The sequence below is a fragment of the Micrasema longulum genome, unplaced genomic scaffold (assembly GCF_059751315.1).
Source record: "Micrasema longulum isolate JH-2025_06_02 unplaced genomic scaffold, ASM5975131v1 h1tg002732l, whole genome shotgun sequence".
NCBI classification, from domain to species: Eukaryota; Metazoa; Arthropoda; class Insecta; order Trichoptera; family Brachycentridae; genus Micrasema; species Micrasema longulum.
The window spans coordinates 112,680-130,132 of NW_028279862.1; the positions used below are offsets into that span (position 1 = coordinate 112,680).

At 33.4% G+C, this 17,453-nt stretch overlaps 1 protein-coding gene across 9 annotated transcripts; it reads left to right on the plus strand.

Annotated features, from left to right (window-relative positions):
• The first annotated feature begins 5,787 nt into the window (after positions 1-5,787).
• On the plus strand, positions 5,788-13,885 carry LOC148271681 (uncharacterized). 9 transcript variants are annotated; one of them, XM_088241063.1, is made up of 5 exons: positions 5,788-5,880; positions 8,027-8,124; positions 8,917-9,920; positions 11,408-11,627; positions 12,881-13,885. In XM_088241063.1, exons 3-5 carry the CDS (start codon positions 9,120-9,122, stop codon positions 13,213-13,215), a joined length of 1,356 nt encoding a protein of 451 aa, XP_088097189.1. In that variant the 5' UTR covers positions 5,788-5,880; positions 8,027-8,124; positions 8,917-9,119; the 3' UTR covers positions 13,216-13,885. The 9 variants fall into 9 exon arrangements, with proteins under 9 accessions (XP_088097189.1, XP_088097193.1, XP_088097185.1 ...); XM_088241067.1 differs by having other exon boundaries at positions 8,992-9,920; XM_088241059.1 differs by having other exon boundaries at positions 8,027-8,120.
• The last annotated feature ends 3,568 nt before the right edge of the window (positions 13,886-17,453 follow it).

A 17,453-nucleotide genomic window follows, 5' to 3' on the forward strand; every position in this document is an offset into this window, starting at 1 on the left:
CTTGTTTGTAATATAAAAAAACTAAAATATTCATTGTTTATAATTTGTTGAAGTCAAAAACATTGAAACTGTTATGTAGATTAGTTTATTCACTAATTTCACAAAGGTGCTATTATCTCAGTTTCACTTTTTATGGCTGGCTGCTTTCTGCATAACTACGTTCAATTACCTATATCATATGTCATCCTGACTCATGATTATTTAGATATAAATCCACCATCTCGTATTTTTACTTGTTTATCCAACTAAATAAGCATTTGTTTGAATGTCAGCGATACGCTTTTTTGCCGATGAGAAAAAAACGAGACGTTCTCAATTTTTTTTGTATTTTGTGAGATAGGTCCATAAACTTAGCAAAACTGCGTCGATGGAGGTCATTTTTGCCAACTTTTGCCAAATAAGAAACTAAAATTAGAGTAGGTACATACCTACTAATAATTATATACGCTGTTCAAGAAATTACTAAAAAGAGGACCGCGAGCCAAATTTTAAAACAAAATCACGAACTAACGTATTTTTAAAAAAATGATGGTGAAATTTACAATAAGCGTGTTACGGTTGCAGTCGCGCAATATTCTACCGCCATTTTTGTTGTCACATTTTAATTACCAAGGTCACATAACGGAATGTTGCTTGCTAACCCGAATATTTCGTTCGGAAAATGGTTGATGCCAGGATTTTAAATTTTCAAAAACAAAATTATAATTTCTTAAATGCAATAATTTTGTTGCCTCAAGTTGCCTCTTCTTCACAACTGCGGGTTCCCGCCGTTTTGGAAGGCCGTCGATAACGATCTTTCGGTTTTATTCGGCGGAACTAAGGGACACGAGGTTGAATAAGGAGGTGGCTAGAGTGCTGGCTAACTATAGGGTCTTCTGGAGGCGTCTGGTAATGTCTGAGGGTGGAAACAAAGAAGAATGCAAAGATTTAGGGGCTTGTTATTTTTCTAAACTGCTTTGTGGTGTGTGGTTAGCGTGCTCAACGTAGCGTTATATTGGAGTAAATAAATAAATCAAATAAACCGTCAATCTCTGCTGAAGTTTATTCTTAACATCTGCCTTTGTTGGAATATGTATAAATATTAATAAACTCTGTGGTGGGTCAAACCCAAATATTTCGATATATCCAAAATGCGGTCAAATATTTTTAATTACTCTCTAGGTGTTCGGTGTATGTTGCGCCTACACCAAAAGCAATATGAGCCTTATTGACATTATTCAACAATGTATAAGTATCAATGTTTCTTATCAACTTAATTTAACGAGCGGGCAAACCTATTCCGGAGCACAAAAATGTTCTTTTTTTTATTTAAAAACGTAATGAGTTGCAAATGGGGTACCACGGAGTTGAATATGAGAAATGTAATTATCTATTCTATCATTCTCAAAAAAGGGATTAATTCTACCAGAAAATAATATAAACACACTTCAAAACTGGTAAACGGTTTATCACAAGTAGTAAAGTATATTTTTTTAATAAAAACAAAAAACACAAAAATGTGGAAAAAACTACAAATGGTCTGTCAGATGAGGTCCGTAGTGCCGTTTGTTTAAGGCCCAAAGGGCAGATCAACAGAAATGAAAATGGATTATTTTTTTTAACCACGCTGTTTCGGGGTTATTTATTTATTAATTTAAATGTACATTTTTTTGCTGTTATTGTCATATTAATAATAATGCCCTAACAACTTGGTGATAGCTGCAGGCTATACTACTCGCATAGTCACTATATAGCACCTTTAAGATTTCACCTTTTATACTCTTGACATTGTCTCCGTAAGCACTAATAATATTGACACAATGCACTCAAACAATGCGGACTATCTCAGCGAGACCAAACATTGTAAATTTATTTCGCGACAGTAGCATTTCCAGAGGTTGTCATCGGGAAATTTCAGAAGTTTTATAAAAAAATATTTTACCAACAAATAATGTTAAACCATTTAGAAATACAGCTGATTTTTAAAAGTTAATCCTCTTCAATCCGTGCCCCATATCTGAGGATGGTGATTACGCCTGACTCTAGGCATGGCTCGTCTGTGGACAGTCTCCCTCCATCTGGAACGGTCTTGTGCTCTTCTATGGGCATTCGTCTGTGATGATTCTGATAACTCGGCATAGACCGCTCCATCTCGTCGGTTGACGTCCACGCGACTTTGTCTCTTCGACACTTCCTAGGAGAACAGTTTTCTCCAAACTATCAGAGTCTCCCTTGGGAATATGCCCATAGAACTGCAGGATTCTTTTCTCGCACATGGATATCAGTCTTTCTCCTATGTCCAGTTCCTAGAGAATAGATGCATTCTTACGTCTGACCGTCCACGGAATTTGCAGCGCTCGCCGCCAACACCACATATCGAAAGCTTCGATTTTTTTCTTTTCAGATTCCCTCAGTGTCCAACACTCCACACCGTACATGAACACTGAGAAAACCAAGGCCTTTGCCAGTCTCTTTTTGGTGTTAATGGTTGTACAGTTAATAGTAATACTAATAAATTTATTGATTATTTATTTAGCGTTTCTAACCTTTTTAAATTTATAAATGAACAAAAACTCTACATTAATTACAATATAAACAATATGATTTTTAATCAATATAGTTTTATTACTTAATTAACATGTTACACTAAATTTTATAATAGAGTCCTGACTTAACACAAGAAATGGCTTGCTACTCAGGACCAAAAACAAACCACATAATATATAATGTATGTAAATAATCTGTTTCTTCTTTTTTTTATCTTTCACAAATAACGGATTATTACCTTAGATGCCAAAATTATGACAATATATTTTAAGATTAAAAATTTAATAGTCATTCTATCCTAAGAAGGGTGATGTTATTTTAAGATTCGTTCAGAAAATAAAAGGTTGAGGTAAGCATTATCGGCAAAAAGCATAAGTCCTGTAAATGCCAGGACTTCCATATTTAATTCTCAAAAACATTTATCCTCTCTGTTGCAATAGATTCCGATCTTAGAAGTGAAAAAAAGGGAGTGAAATCCTGCCTCATTTAAAAGCATTTGAACCTACTAAAAATATTGTTGATAGGCAACGTCTATAGGTAAAATAATACAGCCAGATAAATCTCACACACGTAAATAAAGGTTTCAGCTCTTTTTATTATGTATTTATTACTTCACAAGAATACATTATATAATTTAATTAACAATGTATTCTTATTGATTATTTTTACTTCACAAAAGTCAACAGATTGAAGAGTCGAGAAAATGTGGATGTTTAAACATAGGCAGAATAGTGAATGTTACACAGTGTTTAAAGTGGCCACCTCAACCAGCCAATGACAGGTCATAAGCCCTGTAAATGCCTAGATTTCCATGCTCATTTTCAAAAATGTTTTCCCTCTCTGTTGCAATAAATTCAAATTTCAAATTACGACTTCTCACTTCCTCATCCAGCGGAACCCTACCCGACAGATCACGGCTACGATGACCAGACTCCGCCTGAGGCAGTAGAGGAGGAGTTGAGGATCTTCACTGATGGCAGTCTCTTGAACGATGCAGTAGGCGCAAAATTTGTGCCTTTCGATGGCGCGAGAGTTTCCGTCGAAGAAGTTGAAACTTGACAAATTCTGGTCGGCGTTTCAGGCGGAACTTTGCAATCAGAGAAGCTCTAATCTACGTTTTGAAGAAACCACCGACAGACTGCAAATCTAGCGTCCATGCTATTGGACTGAAATTCGGTTAACCCAATGAGGAACTTCAGCCTTACGGGAAATTGATACAAAAAATGTTTTCTTGCGCGTTGTAAAAATGAGAGCATTCAATTGTACAACGTTTCTTGAAAATAAAAATAGTAAAAACATATTTTAATAAAACCGAACTACTTTGAACGACGTCACTGGTTGATATGAATCAACCAATGATAACGGATCTGTAGAAGATATTGCTTACTGTAAACGGACCAATCGGCAGAACTGAGAGAGAATAAGCGGATGTGAACCTTTGACGTCACACGCAGAGTTATTTTAGAAATACAAAACTTTAAAAAATCAGAGCGCTGATAATACGATATATAAAAATTGAAAAAAAAAATGGCTTAGTTTAATGGTCTATTAACAAACAAAAAAAAACCACTGAACTTCCTCATTGTACTATTGATGCATTGCCCCATTTTCAGCTTTCAGAGACAACAGCTAAAGGCGCGACGCAAAAGTCTGAACGAGGACCTATGCGACATTGGAGCGGTGATACTTCATAAAGGACTCACACGAGAGGTGGTCAAATTAGTGCAGGACATTGGTAAAATAAACCAAAGTAGGACACAAAATGCCTAACAGTCTTCTAGTGAAACGGAAGGCCTGTTGATGACTGTGAACAGGTCGGCATCTTCTAAGGGGTTTTATGTGGATTCCTCTTCACAAGAGCAAATTCGGAGAAGTTCCTGGTTGGTCCACTATAGAATATCCCTCCTGATCCTAACACTGAAAGAGAAAATAGAAGCTTCCTAAAAGCAGAAAATATCTACTATAAGAAATATTACATAATAAGCCGGGAAAATTCCCAACTCACATCTAAAAAAAATATAATAATAAATAAATTTCAACAATAATAGCAATGCGGTGATAGAGCGAATGGACGATGAAAGAACTTTTTTTTCAATATGCAATTACTGCGAACGTGCTGTCCATGAAATCTTCGAAGACTGTACAAAGGCGTGACATTTACATTTTAGTATTAGCACTTTTTATTTCAATTTTATATTTATCGTATTCTTTCAGATGCTTTTAATAAATATTTTTTTTATTTTTGGATAGATACCCACAAACAGGCCATGTCTTTGTGGGTTTTTTCTTCTGTTTATGTGATTTTGGGTGGTGTACTATATCTAAGGTAGGGGGGAACAAACACATAAGTCAAAATGCCTTACTTTTCAGGAAATAGTTTTTTTGTGTCTCAAACATTGCGGGAATCAAATCTAACATTGAAAGAATGTCCTTTTTTCCCCATACTTATGAGATTTGGATTATTGCTAATAATTCGGAATTCATAGTCAGGTGATTACTCTTCAATGTTACGTCGTTCAAGGCATAAAGTTTGAAAAGGTCCTTCTCCGAGAAAACTTTTTTTTAAGCGATTAATAAATTTATCTTATATAATAAAGTACATCTATAATATTATCCTTAATAGCGTAAATTGACTTACGTGTTTTGGAATTCGTGTGAACGTAGTTTCATACTGCAAGATGAGCAAATAATAAAAAATTGAAAAAGTTTACTTATGCTATTGTTCTCCGCCCATAGATATGTTGTATTGTAAGATTTATTGTAAAAATCAAAAAATAAATAAATAAAAAAACACGTTATTTCACTGAAAATAGTGATGTGCGTAGAAATAGTTTCCCTGTGAATATGTCGATTAGACATATGCGTAATAAATATAGAATGTTTGAGTTGAAAAATGATTTCACCACGTGTTATAAGGTTGACGCCATTGACGTGCTCAATAAGGTTAAGTTATTATTTCAAGATTAGTTTTTAAAATTTCATTAGAATCATAAAATTTCCCGGTAAAAATAGCGTTGAAAATAACTGCGCATGCCTATTTTTTTTTTTTTTTAATGTACAAGAAATGATACATTTTGTATGGTACCATTTCTTGCACCACTTAATACGGCCATAATACATAGATACCTATGAGATTATAAAAATGAGTAGCTAGCAGGTAAACATAGGTACACATGACAATGATTGTTATCATGAATCAGATAACTGAATATGAATGCTTTATTTTGGGAGTATAAATACTCAAATTAACTCTGCAATTGCAACAATCAAGAATCTAATTCGTTTTAGTAATAATATACAATATCTATAATGTAGTGCATTCACGAAAACATCTAAGTGGTATGTTTATTTCCGGTTGGTACAATCAATAAACTAACACTCTAATACAATATATTTGTTCGATACTTAAAATGCCTCCATGTCTGCAATGATCGATTTAAATTAATGTTTTTGCTTAAGGCGAAACATTTTATAATATATATTTTTATTGGTGTGCGAATTGCGTGTATTGTTTTATGATTATTATTTAGTATTTTTATTTCTTATGTAAAACATATCCGCTCAACGTGGATTTTTTTCACCTAAAGAGCTGAAATGCACTCAACCCAACAAAAATGTATTGAAAAAAAATGTAGGTACCATTTACAAAAAAAAAATAATGTTTAATTATGTGCTACGTATTTATATTCTAATTTTGCAATAAATTCTTATTGTTGTGCAACTTCTTATATCCTTTTCTACACAACAATATTACTTTCATAGTACTGCTAAGGCACCAATGACGTATATACAAGTTAAATATGGCATTTCAATTCGTAGTTCTTTCCTTTCTTGCATATGTTTTTTTCACAAAAGTATTGCACATATGTTGTGATTTGCTTCTCTTTTTTCAAATTTTCGAGCAACGCAGTATTTGCTAAAACTAAGATGCGTTTAGTAAGAAAGTAACGCGTCTATTTATTATACCAGCATTTATAATTTGATAAGACAGGGTGTTTATCGATTATAACATAGAGATAAATATGAAATCTTACGACTTACTAAATTATTTATTTCCAAATCACTTATTCTATGAAGAAACTTACTAATTCACCATAATATGATGTAGTGATTACCACATCCAGCTACCGTGTATCCGCGGCCCCTGGTTCGACCCCAAGAGTAATATTTATTTGATACATTGATGGATATTTCAAAAGATACTAAAACTGGAGAAACGCATTAAAAGGGGAATATAAAAGCCTCAATTGTCAACAAAAAAAAACAGATGAACGAATTGAAAACTTTAAGCGTTTAAACATTGTCGCAATAGTAGATGACAGGTCGTTAGCCTTCTAAATTCATAGACTTTCATGTCATTTACTCGAAGGGGTTTTCAATCCCTGTTGAAATATTTAGAATTTTGATAAACTTTTTATTTGGTTAAATCCAGTTCTAATCCGGAAAGATTTGGACACGCTTAAAATATTGTAGGTAATATTTATTTTTTACTAAAATATTTCAGTTTTCTTGGACAGCATCTGAAGCGAAAGAATTATAGTATATTTCCCTTATATCAGATTATAAGAACATCATTTTAATTTTTGCACTAAAGTAAGGCAAATCAATTAATTTTCAATCAAATTTATTTTTGTCATTTGGGGGTTAAGAGAAAAGTATTGAAATAAATTATACAATAATAGGTAAAAGCAATAACTCGCTGTTTGAAAACAGGTTTCTACGAAGACAGATAAAGTTGGGTTCGAACCTGGGGTTTGATTTCGAAATCTGCAACACTCACTACTACTCCATGACCACACACGAGTATGTACGGTAATTTTTGTTAGTTGTGTATTAATTGGTCGATGTTGTTATTTGAATAGGAAACATAGACTAATCATAAAATTACGAACCCTCATCCTAGCAATGATTAGGTATTATGATTAAAGAATAATTCGTAATTAAAATAGTTAAATTAAAGTTTAATGTTGATTGTTAAATCGATAACTCGTATTACTGCAAAAACATTATTATGTATCCCACACAAATACACACCCTCACAACTCTACACTTATACCCCTATGCAGAGACAAACCTTAAGGTGAGGAAAGTACATTCTATTGTCTTCACCTTCGGGTTATTCTCTGCATTTGAAATTAGAATGTACTTTCCTCACCTTAAGTTTTGTCTCTGCATACGGTTATTACTCTCATACAAATACGCACAAACACACCCTTTTGTTGTACCACAATTTTATATGTTTGATTTTTATACAGAAACTTCGCCGATCTGTCTTTAAACCTTATCTTTATTATGTTATTTAATCATCGTTGACTGTTTGTTTCAGTAAAATAAATGTATACCGTACCTACAATCCGTAAATCCGTAACAATACTTGTCACCCACAAGCGTATCTAGATCCACCAATCTAGACACCTTCTTTCGGTGAGATACTTCTAGATAGAGCAAGCGCTTTAAACAAATTCAACAGATAACTATTTATATTTATGCCTTTTCGCAGAATTCGATATGCTATTGGTTAACTAATTTAACGGAACGGATCCTAGCACGAATTGTACAAATCAATTCGTTTTATTCCTGCAACCAAGACCTAGGTATGTAAGTTATATCTACATTTACATATGTAAAGTATATCGGGGAATTAAATTCATTTATTTTACTATACATATTTTTATATGCATTTTGTACAATTACATTAAATTACTATGTTTTGCGGGAGCGGTATTGTGGTCAACCTCAGTCACCTAAAGTGGTGTAACAGTCATTATTAATTTTCAGTTCGTTAGTCTTTTTTAAGTTTAAATCATAACATTGCATTTCGGCGTTCTTTCATTGAAATTCCAATACAAATATTTTCATTGCATTAATCATCAATTGAGAAATATATTAGAGTGAATAATGTTGTAATGAAAAATGTATTACCTCCACAAAACAACTAAAATAATAAATTCAATTTGTAATTATTTCTCCCCGTTGCCTTAATGCAGAAGTCGTTCGTGCGCTACACCAACACATGTTATTAGTAGAATTCAATAGAATTCATCTGGAAAATGTTTCCGTATTCTGTTAAAAAAAATATGAATACGTTACGTATTTTCACCCATACACCGAATAGCGCGCTAACTGAGAATGTCATTATTTGATTTAGCTTTGTATGTGTGTGACTTGCATATAGAGTCTTCAATAGCTGTTCTTCTTTCTGACAGCTTACTCGCGTACATGCGTTAGTAGCGAATAGACAGAGCAGTTTTGCAAAACACACGTGCTAGGTTTCATAAATGTAGTTCAGCGGCCGTACCTAAGTTGCTCTTGGCGAAATGAACTAAATAACTGTTGGCTTTTTACTTTTTAGTGTGATAATAAAACCGAAATAAAAATATTCTTTTGCAGCCAGTCTACTGATAAGCCGGGAATATTCACAACGTAAATAAACAGTATCATGAGGTAAATTTGTGAAATCTTTAGTTTTTTCAAGTACGAGTGGAGGAGAAGTGGTAATTTGGAGCGATTTACGATATAAATACTTACAAAAGCAAATTATATATTCAGTTTCAACTTAACTCTTGCATGAGCCGTGATCGATCAATCGTGAAATGAATGAAACAGTGAAAGTTTTGTGTCAACTGACGATTTTCCTCGTCGCGTTTCTGGGCCATGGAGTTGCCAAATACTCCTCGGAGGCAGAGTTCAACGATCGTGGAAATTCCGACTTGGGGTTTTTCGAAATAGAAAATCGCTACTCGGAATTTGCAGATGACGCAACCCCTCGCGGGGGCTCGTACGAGAATGAGGAGCCGGTGTACTACGACAGGAAGAAAAGGGATACGGGAACTCGCGCGAGGAGGGATATCGAATTGGAAGAAAAGACGAAGAACAAGTACGAGAAAGAACAGGATTGGAATGCCGAAGAAATCCAAGTAGAAGAAGAAGAGGAATCTCCTTACGACGGCGAGACATACGCGAGAAATTTCAAAGAAGAGTCTTCCAAAAAGGAGAAATCCAGAAAAGCTCGGAGCGCGGATTATCGTTCAGAAATAAGGTTCAAAAATCATCGCTACGGCGATGATCTCGCGTACGAAGAAAGCGAACCGGCACCGCGCTACTCCTCCAGAGGAATGAAAACTACCACTCAATACGAAGTTCACGAGATAGAGGAGGACGACGATCCGCTGGTCTCGGAGACCAGGTCCCCTCCCCCCGTCTTGTTCCACAACGGGGTCCAGTACGTGCGGGTGGCGGACCAGCAGCAGCACGCGGGGGCGCCGCCCCTGGCGCGCTACGTGGACCACTCCCCCGCCGCCTCGGGGACCGGGGGGCACCACCACCCCCACCACCGCGCCGCTGGAGGTGGACACACCCATCACCATGCGCACAAGAACGGACACGGACACAAGGTAATTATTTCAACATACGAAACATACAACATTGTATACCTCGCATTGTTATCATGTTTATTAAATTATTTCACCCGATTTTCCGCATCCAACTGCAGCTGCTCCATAAACACCAGCATCGGAAATAAAAAGTGTACGAGCAGTGACTTATAAACATTTCCGGTCGCCCAAGAAAACTTTCTTATCGAACCCCACCAAATCTCAATAGTAAAATTGTTGCAAGTGCGGTTGATCATGTTGTTGCGTAATAGCTGCATTCATAATTAATTATGCGTTTTGCGGTTTTTCTGTGAAATTTCAATAATATTTCGAACTTTAAAATATCTTGTAAAATACGGTGAAGCAAGTGATTTCTAGAAAAAACTATATTTCTAGAACTTAACTTGTTGATTTTTCCTATACAAAAATATAGAATCATCTACTTATGTCAGGTACCTGTTTCTACGTCGCATCATTAGCATATAACCATTTGTAACCAATAAAAATACAAAATTAACATGAAAATGTTTTATCGCTGATACACTAGTGTAAAATTTCTGTAATTAACCTAGTTTTCTATTAACAATGCTCATCCTGTAGGTTACTACCAACCAATTTGATTAGATCCAATCATCGATACCTTTATTGGTTTTAATCTTTGGTATCCTCAGGCAAAAAACTATACAAACGCATATTTGTTTTCAAAGATGTTTTACTAGTCTACCTACCTTTATTTTCTTATACGCCAATCAGTTTAATTTAGATATTTTCCCAAAAATAACATAGCTGTTCAAGGGAACAAAATCCGTTTTACTTTAAACTCATTACTTTAACCTTTTAGTTCTTACTCGTATGAACATTATAATATATAAATTATGAAAATATGATTTTAATGGTAGATTCAATGAACCACATTATCTGATGATAGAATTCATAAATAATACCTTGATTTATTAGGATATTATAAGACTCATACACAAAGGTACTCTTATGTTTCTTTGTTAAAATTAGGTTTAAAAATATCATAAACTGTGGTTGTTTCATAGGTAGTATACAGTTTAATATTCAAATCCATTTAAAGGGAAACATAATTCATTTTGCTTGATAACAAAGATTATAGGTGAGTATGTAATAATTTATAAAAATAAATGTTTAAAAAAAAAAACATTTTCATGAAAATTTTCGGTGAAAGTCCACAAATAGTCAAAAATTATATTTTGGCGTTTTTTGTTAGGAATTCAAGTAATTTAAAGGTCTTTAACACTTATATATTCGTACGGAAAACAAACTTTGCTACAATTCGCTACTGAAGTAAAAACTGTTTTTACTCTCTCTAGAACAAAAGTTACTTTGGGACTTACGAGTTTTACAATTTAGACCGACGATATGCTTGTAAGCATATAAAATATTGTTTGCATTTAGATGCGATTTTCTATTCTGAAATAACTTGTTAAAACATTAAATAGTAAGTTTATAAAAAAATGTGTTATTTTAATTTAATTTTTCAGGCCGACAAAGTGTACAAATCAGCTCACCATAAGGAACATGGAAATAAAGGTAGCGAAGGACACGAGAAACATGCCAAACACTATGATGAGCATGGTGGTAAAAAGCACAGCAACCATGACTCTGCCAAGCACCATGGAGAACACCATGAAGCCGCCCATGGGAAGAAGGGAGGGAAGTTTGAAGAGGAAAAGGGCCATAAAAAGGGACACAATACTAAAGGTACATGGCAATCGTGATAAATTTTACTATTCCTTATAAAAACTGTATTTAAACAATTATTTTATAAATTGACAAACTAAGAAAAATGTAGAATTAACAGATAAGTTTATGGGTACATATTTATTTATTTATTATATACGCCTTGAGGACTTTTATAAGACAGGTATAAAATTAAAATTGAAGCATTTCATGATATAAACAAGTAATGCGAATGAGAATAACAATTTCATAGTTTCAGATATAATAAATAACGGTATCGTAAAAAAGATAATATTTATTACTAAAACGTTTTTCTAAATGCCGTGTGTCATTCGTACTCTTTACTGACGTTTCGGATCGCATTACACCGTCCATCATCGGGTTGATGTTGTTTGTGTAGATAAATGTGTAACGTAATGTGCTTAGGATTTGTTCCGTGTCGCAGTCATTGTTGATTTGAAATCTGGCTCGCTTCACAGTCCACGCTTTTATGTGATTTCTTTATAACTTGGTATCAGGATGATTTAAATCGCATCCCATCATCTCTGGTAATATAGTCGAAATATTTTGAAATCTGGATCGCTTCTTTAACCAATCGAATTTGGTGACTCTTCAGTATACCGAAGATTATCGGCTCAAAGGAAAACCTATGCTCAGTTTCTATTTATTGTGCCGAGAAAATCTAGGAAGTTTAAATGTTTATTCATATTTTTTTATTTATTCCACTTCTGCATATTTAAAATTCATTATTTTAATCGACGATAATCTTATTATCAATTAATTCAAGATGACTGATCTTCGTGCTATGTATTCTGCATTTATTATTTTATTCTGATCAAACTGCTTCGCCAGTTGTTGCTAGTGTTAAATTAAAATACGACACTAACATTCTAGCGCAAACTTAAAAATATTTTTAGTACCTCTTGGGTTCGATTCCTGACAGGATGAGCGTGGACTGTTGGTTTTACAGGTCGTTCTACAATAATTGGTTCGTTATTATTTTTAAATATTTCATTGTTCCTGGACTGGTAAAACTGATCACCTTGCCTTACATGTAACAAAAACGATCCAGATACGCTTCAATTTTGGGTATGAATATGATGATGATGCTCCCAAAACACAGATTAAAATAGTCGTAGCTAATTATATTTGCTCGATGAATATTTTGAGTGTGATAAAATTTTAATGTTTGTCTAAAATCGCATTCACAGTCGGCTTTACCGTCACGTGACGATCGTAAAAGTTAGTTAATAATTATTTTCTGATATCCTTAGGCTACCACAACAAATACCAAAAGGACGAATACCACAAGGAACACAAGTTCTACGACGATTACCACAAGAGTGGATCTCACGCCCGTTACGGAAACTTCCACGCCAAGCACGGGTCCAAGGAAGGCGACCATCACAAGAAAGCTCAGCACGAGAGCGCCAAACACGAGGACCACTCGGGCAAGAAAGGGCACCATAGTAACGGACACGTAGACGAGGATCATAAAGCCCACAAGAGCCAACAGGGATATGACAAACACCATGCTCACCATACCGACCACGGGAAGAAAGGCGGACACCATGGAGGCAAGACTTATGGCTACAAATCTGGACACTGATGGTTAAAATCAATCATGTAAAATAGTTACTGCAAACAACACGTAGATTAAAGATAGATCGAACACAATCGGTAGTAGAATTCCAGAATTCAGATACATTCCTCATACATTATGACGAAAACGTAATCAAAAATGCCTTTTAGATTGATTTTAATTGACATTTTGATTCTACAATACGTATTATAATGCAGCCATTGTCTTCCAAATATAATCTTTAAAGGCGTTTTTATAGAAAATAGGGTATTAATGAAATGTTATGCATTTTTGAGAAGATGTAGTAAATTGATTTTGTTACCGAAGACATTAATAAAAGTAAGAACTTCGTTGTTTTAGGTTATATTATTTCTTAATTCACAAAACATACGTGTCATAGTTTGAGATAGATTTATATTTTCGCTTAGATCTAGACCTGTACTTTCATATTTTATATATATATATATATATATATCCAAATGGTATATAAACATATACCTAAACAGTATTATTCACTTCGTGGATATTGCTATATGTATTTCAAAAGAAATATGACCATTATTATTATTTATTGGGATATACTATTGTTTTAATACGTTATTTAAAATTATTTTCATTTAATAAAAATATTATTTAGTTGGTTAATATTTGTACTTTGTTTATGTTTGTACAAATAAAATTATACATTTTAATTTTAGCTTGTTCGTAATTATTTCTGACTTCCCTTCAATTTTTCCTTACGCATAATTTATTTCATCATTTAGTTATGCAAATTAATATTTCAAAAAAGAAAAATCGCTTGTATGAAACGATGTTTCGATGGTATGAAACTAGATACTTTCCACGCCAGTATTCTAGGAATCAAAAAGCGATTTGTTATTTTTATTTATTTAATTATTTATTTCCTTAAAGACAGTTTATTACATATTATTTGAGGCATAAGTGCCAACTCCATGGGACTAAAAGTCCTGTGTTGAGTTAGGACGAGCAATTAGCTGACACAGACATATGAGTATATCATCACAAATAGTTTACAGGATCAGAAACACAAAAATAATAATAACAATAAAATATATATATAAGGCACATCAATGGGGTTAACAGTAAACTCAAACATTCGGAAAACAAAACATTGCCGATAGAGTAAAAAAGCTTCATAAAACAAAAGTCAGAAAAATATTAAAAAATACTTTTTAGTGGCTTTGGTAAAATATAAGTTCTCATTTGATACCATGTTGTTTTTTTTGGCTGAATGGCTGATCCAAAATGAAAGTCAGGCTGATCAACATACTCGTACGTTCATGTAATCTTTATCTTTATATATATAATTCCTCTGTGCGTGTGATGTCACCATACTCCTCCTAAACGGATTAACCGAATTACGTGAGGTTTTCAGATAAATATAGATCTTTACGCTGTGCGTATTCGTAGATATTAAAATCTTCAATCGAATATGTAAAAACAAAATTGGGAGCAAAAATGTTTTATTCGTGGATCTACCAGGGTTTCATTCGAGGAGAATACATTTGCAAAAAAATTAAAAGATGTTGTTTTTTTGTGTATAAAAAAGTTCGTTTTTGAATGTGTAAAACAGCATTTGTTTTTTGTGGATCTCAATCAGATTCTTTCCTTAAATTCCTTTTAATTTATTTCTTTTTATTGGATTTTTGGTAACATTAAAATAATATTAAATTCAATACATTTAAAAAAATCGTATTCCTACATAAGTACACCCCTTTGTTAATGAGAGGACCGGAGTTTGACCTTTGCAAAAAGAATGCCATATTTGAAAAAATATTTATTTTATGTTTTGGAATTCAACCATTAACAAGTACCTACTTAAATTCAATATTTGTTTAATATTAACAACTTTTAGTTATGGAATTAAATCACAAACAAATACCTAGATGAAAAGTAATTTTCTAAGATAGAGTAGCAGGTAAGCCAACGTTCGGGCAGGACAACGTCTGTCGGGTCCGCTAGTATATATATATAATTCTTCTGTACGTGTAATGACACTGAACTTCTCCTTCGGCTTCACCGATTTACGTGCGTTTTTCATCGAAATGTAGATCTTTGCGCTACGCGTGTTCGTAGATATTAAAATTTTCAATCGAATCTGTAAACACAAAGTTAGAAGCATAAATCTTTTTTTCATCGACCTACCAGGGTATGAATGACGAGAATGCTTATACAAAAAAATGGAAAGATGTTGTTTTTTTGTGTTTAAAAAAAGTTTTTTTTTTATGTTTATAAACAAAATTACATTTTTATGAATCCTAATCAGATTCTATTATTATTTCTGTTTACTGGATTTTCGGTAATACTAAATTAATATTAACTGATATTCAATACATTATTGAAAATCGCATTCATGTATAAAGTGCACCCCTGTTGGTGAAAAGAGCTGAGTTTGATATCTGCAAAAAGAATTATATATTTGAAAATAAGTTATTTTATGTTTTGGAATTCAACCATGAACAAGTATCTAGGTACCTACTTAAATTAAATATTTCAAAATTAATCATTTTTAGTTTTGGTATTCAATCATAAACAAGTACCTAGGTACCTGCTTATCAATGAAAAGTCTTTTTCCAAGCTAATAACAGGCAAGCCAACGTCGGGCAGAACAACGTCTGTCGGGTCCGCTAGTAAAATATATAACCGATCGATATCGCTGCATTTAAAGTATTCAGGCAGTGCCGTATCCACCATTAGGTGTGTATAAAGAGATCGTATTGTGTTCCGATTGCAACGTCTGTAACATTGCGCGTATTACTAAACGTCATAACTTATAGTTAACTTTGAAAAAAAAAATGGATGCCATATTAAAGGATTTGTATGGTAGGTGGGTATTTAGCCATTTTTAACTACGTAGAATTTTATTTTAGCAAATAAATTAGTGAATGCTAGCGAATTCTAAATATGCGAGAGACTTTGAATGCTGACTGATTACAAATATATCATTATTCATAATCATTTATAAATATTGAAAAAACATGTGCCGAAGATTGTAGGTAACAACTCACACATCAAAGTATTTTCATGTTTTTAATGATTCCAATCGATCAATGTTGGCTTTCGCAAAAATACAGGGCAGTCAATACTGGTATATTAATGGTAAAGGCAGAGAAAAAAGTAGGCGGGAAGCATTTTTATCGTTATACGAAATAGGTATTGATATTTTCATTTAAATAAAAAAAAATAAGCTACCCCTTTTATTGTTTTGTTTTTAAATATAAAAGTTAATTTAACGGCAAAATTATCAATCTTCCGAATCCGAAAAAAAAAGTTTGCCAAAAAATATGGTAATAACTTTTTCCAAAGTTGACTATTTCTAAAATATATCAAATCGAGTTTTATATTACACCATATATATCTGTGGTGCTATTATAAACCGCTCTCGCGGCCGTAGAAAACACTTTTATCTCGTATATTTTGTATGTATACACGCGAGATAAAAGCTTTTTCTACAGCCGCGATAGCAGCCCTGGGGACGCTCCATGTTGATATATTTCCTTTTCGCTAAAACGTACTAATTTTGGATGATTTTGTAGTTTTAAAATCAATTATACCTATTCCAAAAGGAACTATTTCCTATGTAGAATTTTTTTTTTTTCAGTTCAGTGCCGAAAATAGGTATTAATCATAGTTAATAATACAAAATGCTCTGTTTGCAAAACAGTTAAAAGTGTACAATTAGATGTGTTTAAGTAAAATTAAATGAAATTCAACAATGTTTTCAGTATGTCCAAATGCTTGCAAACTGGCTGGATTTCCTCCCTAGGGAGTTATTAATTTTTTAATTTTTGAGAAGAAACATGGCAGTCTAGGCATTTACAGGGCTTATGATCTGTCATTGGGAGGTTTAAGTAGTCACTTTACACACTGTGTAACATTCACCGTTCTGTCCATGTGCAAACGTGTAAATTTCCTTAACTCTTCCATCTGTTGACTTTTGTGATGTATTATTGGGTGGGGATGTACAAATGAAACATTTATCAAACAAATAATCATTGCACAAAAAGCTTTAATAAAAATTTTTCTTAAGAGTCTCATATCCGTATGCAGAGACAAAACTTGAGGTAAGGAAAGTACATTCTAATCTCAAATGCGGAGAATAACCTGAAGGTGAAGACAATAGAATGGACTTTCCTCACCTTAAGTTTTGTCTCTGCAAACGGGTATTAGCGTATGAAGTAAAATTGTGATTGTATACAAACCTTTCCATGTAATTGTATACAAACTACTCTATCAAAGTGGTC

Bases quoted from the DNA above. Each gene is read 5' to 3' on its own strand.
- LOC148271681 (XM_088241063.1), top strand. From the start codon at position 9,120: ATGAATGAAACAGTGAAAGTTTTGTGTCAACTGACGATTTTCCTCGTC. The intron at 9,921-11,407 runs GTAATTATTTCA...TTAATTTTTCAG, and splicing joins AGAACGGACACGGACACAAG to GCCGACAAAGTGTACAAATC. The intron at 11,628-12,880 runs GTACATGGCAAT...TGATATCCTTAG, and splicing joins AAAGGGACACAATACTAAAG to GCTACCACAACAAATACCAA.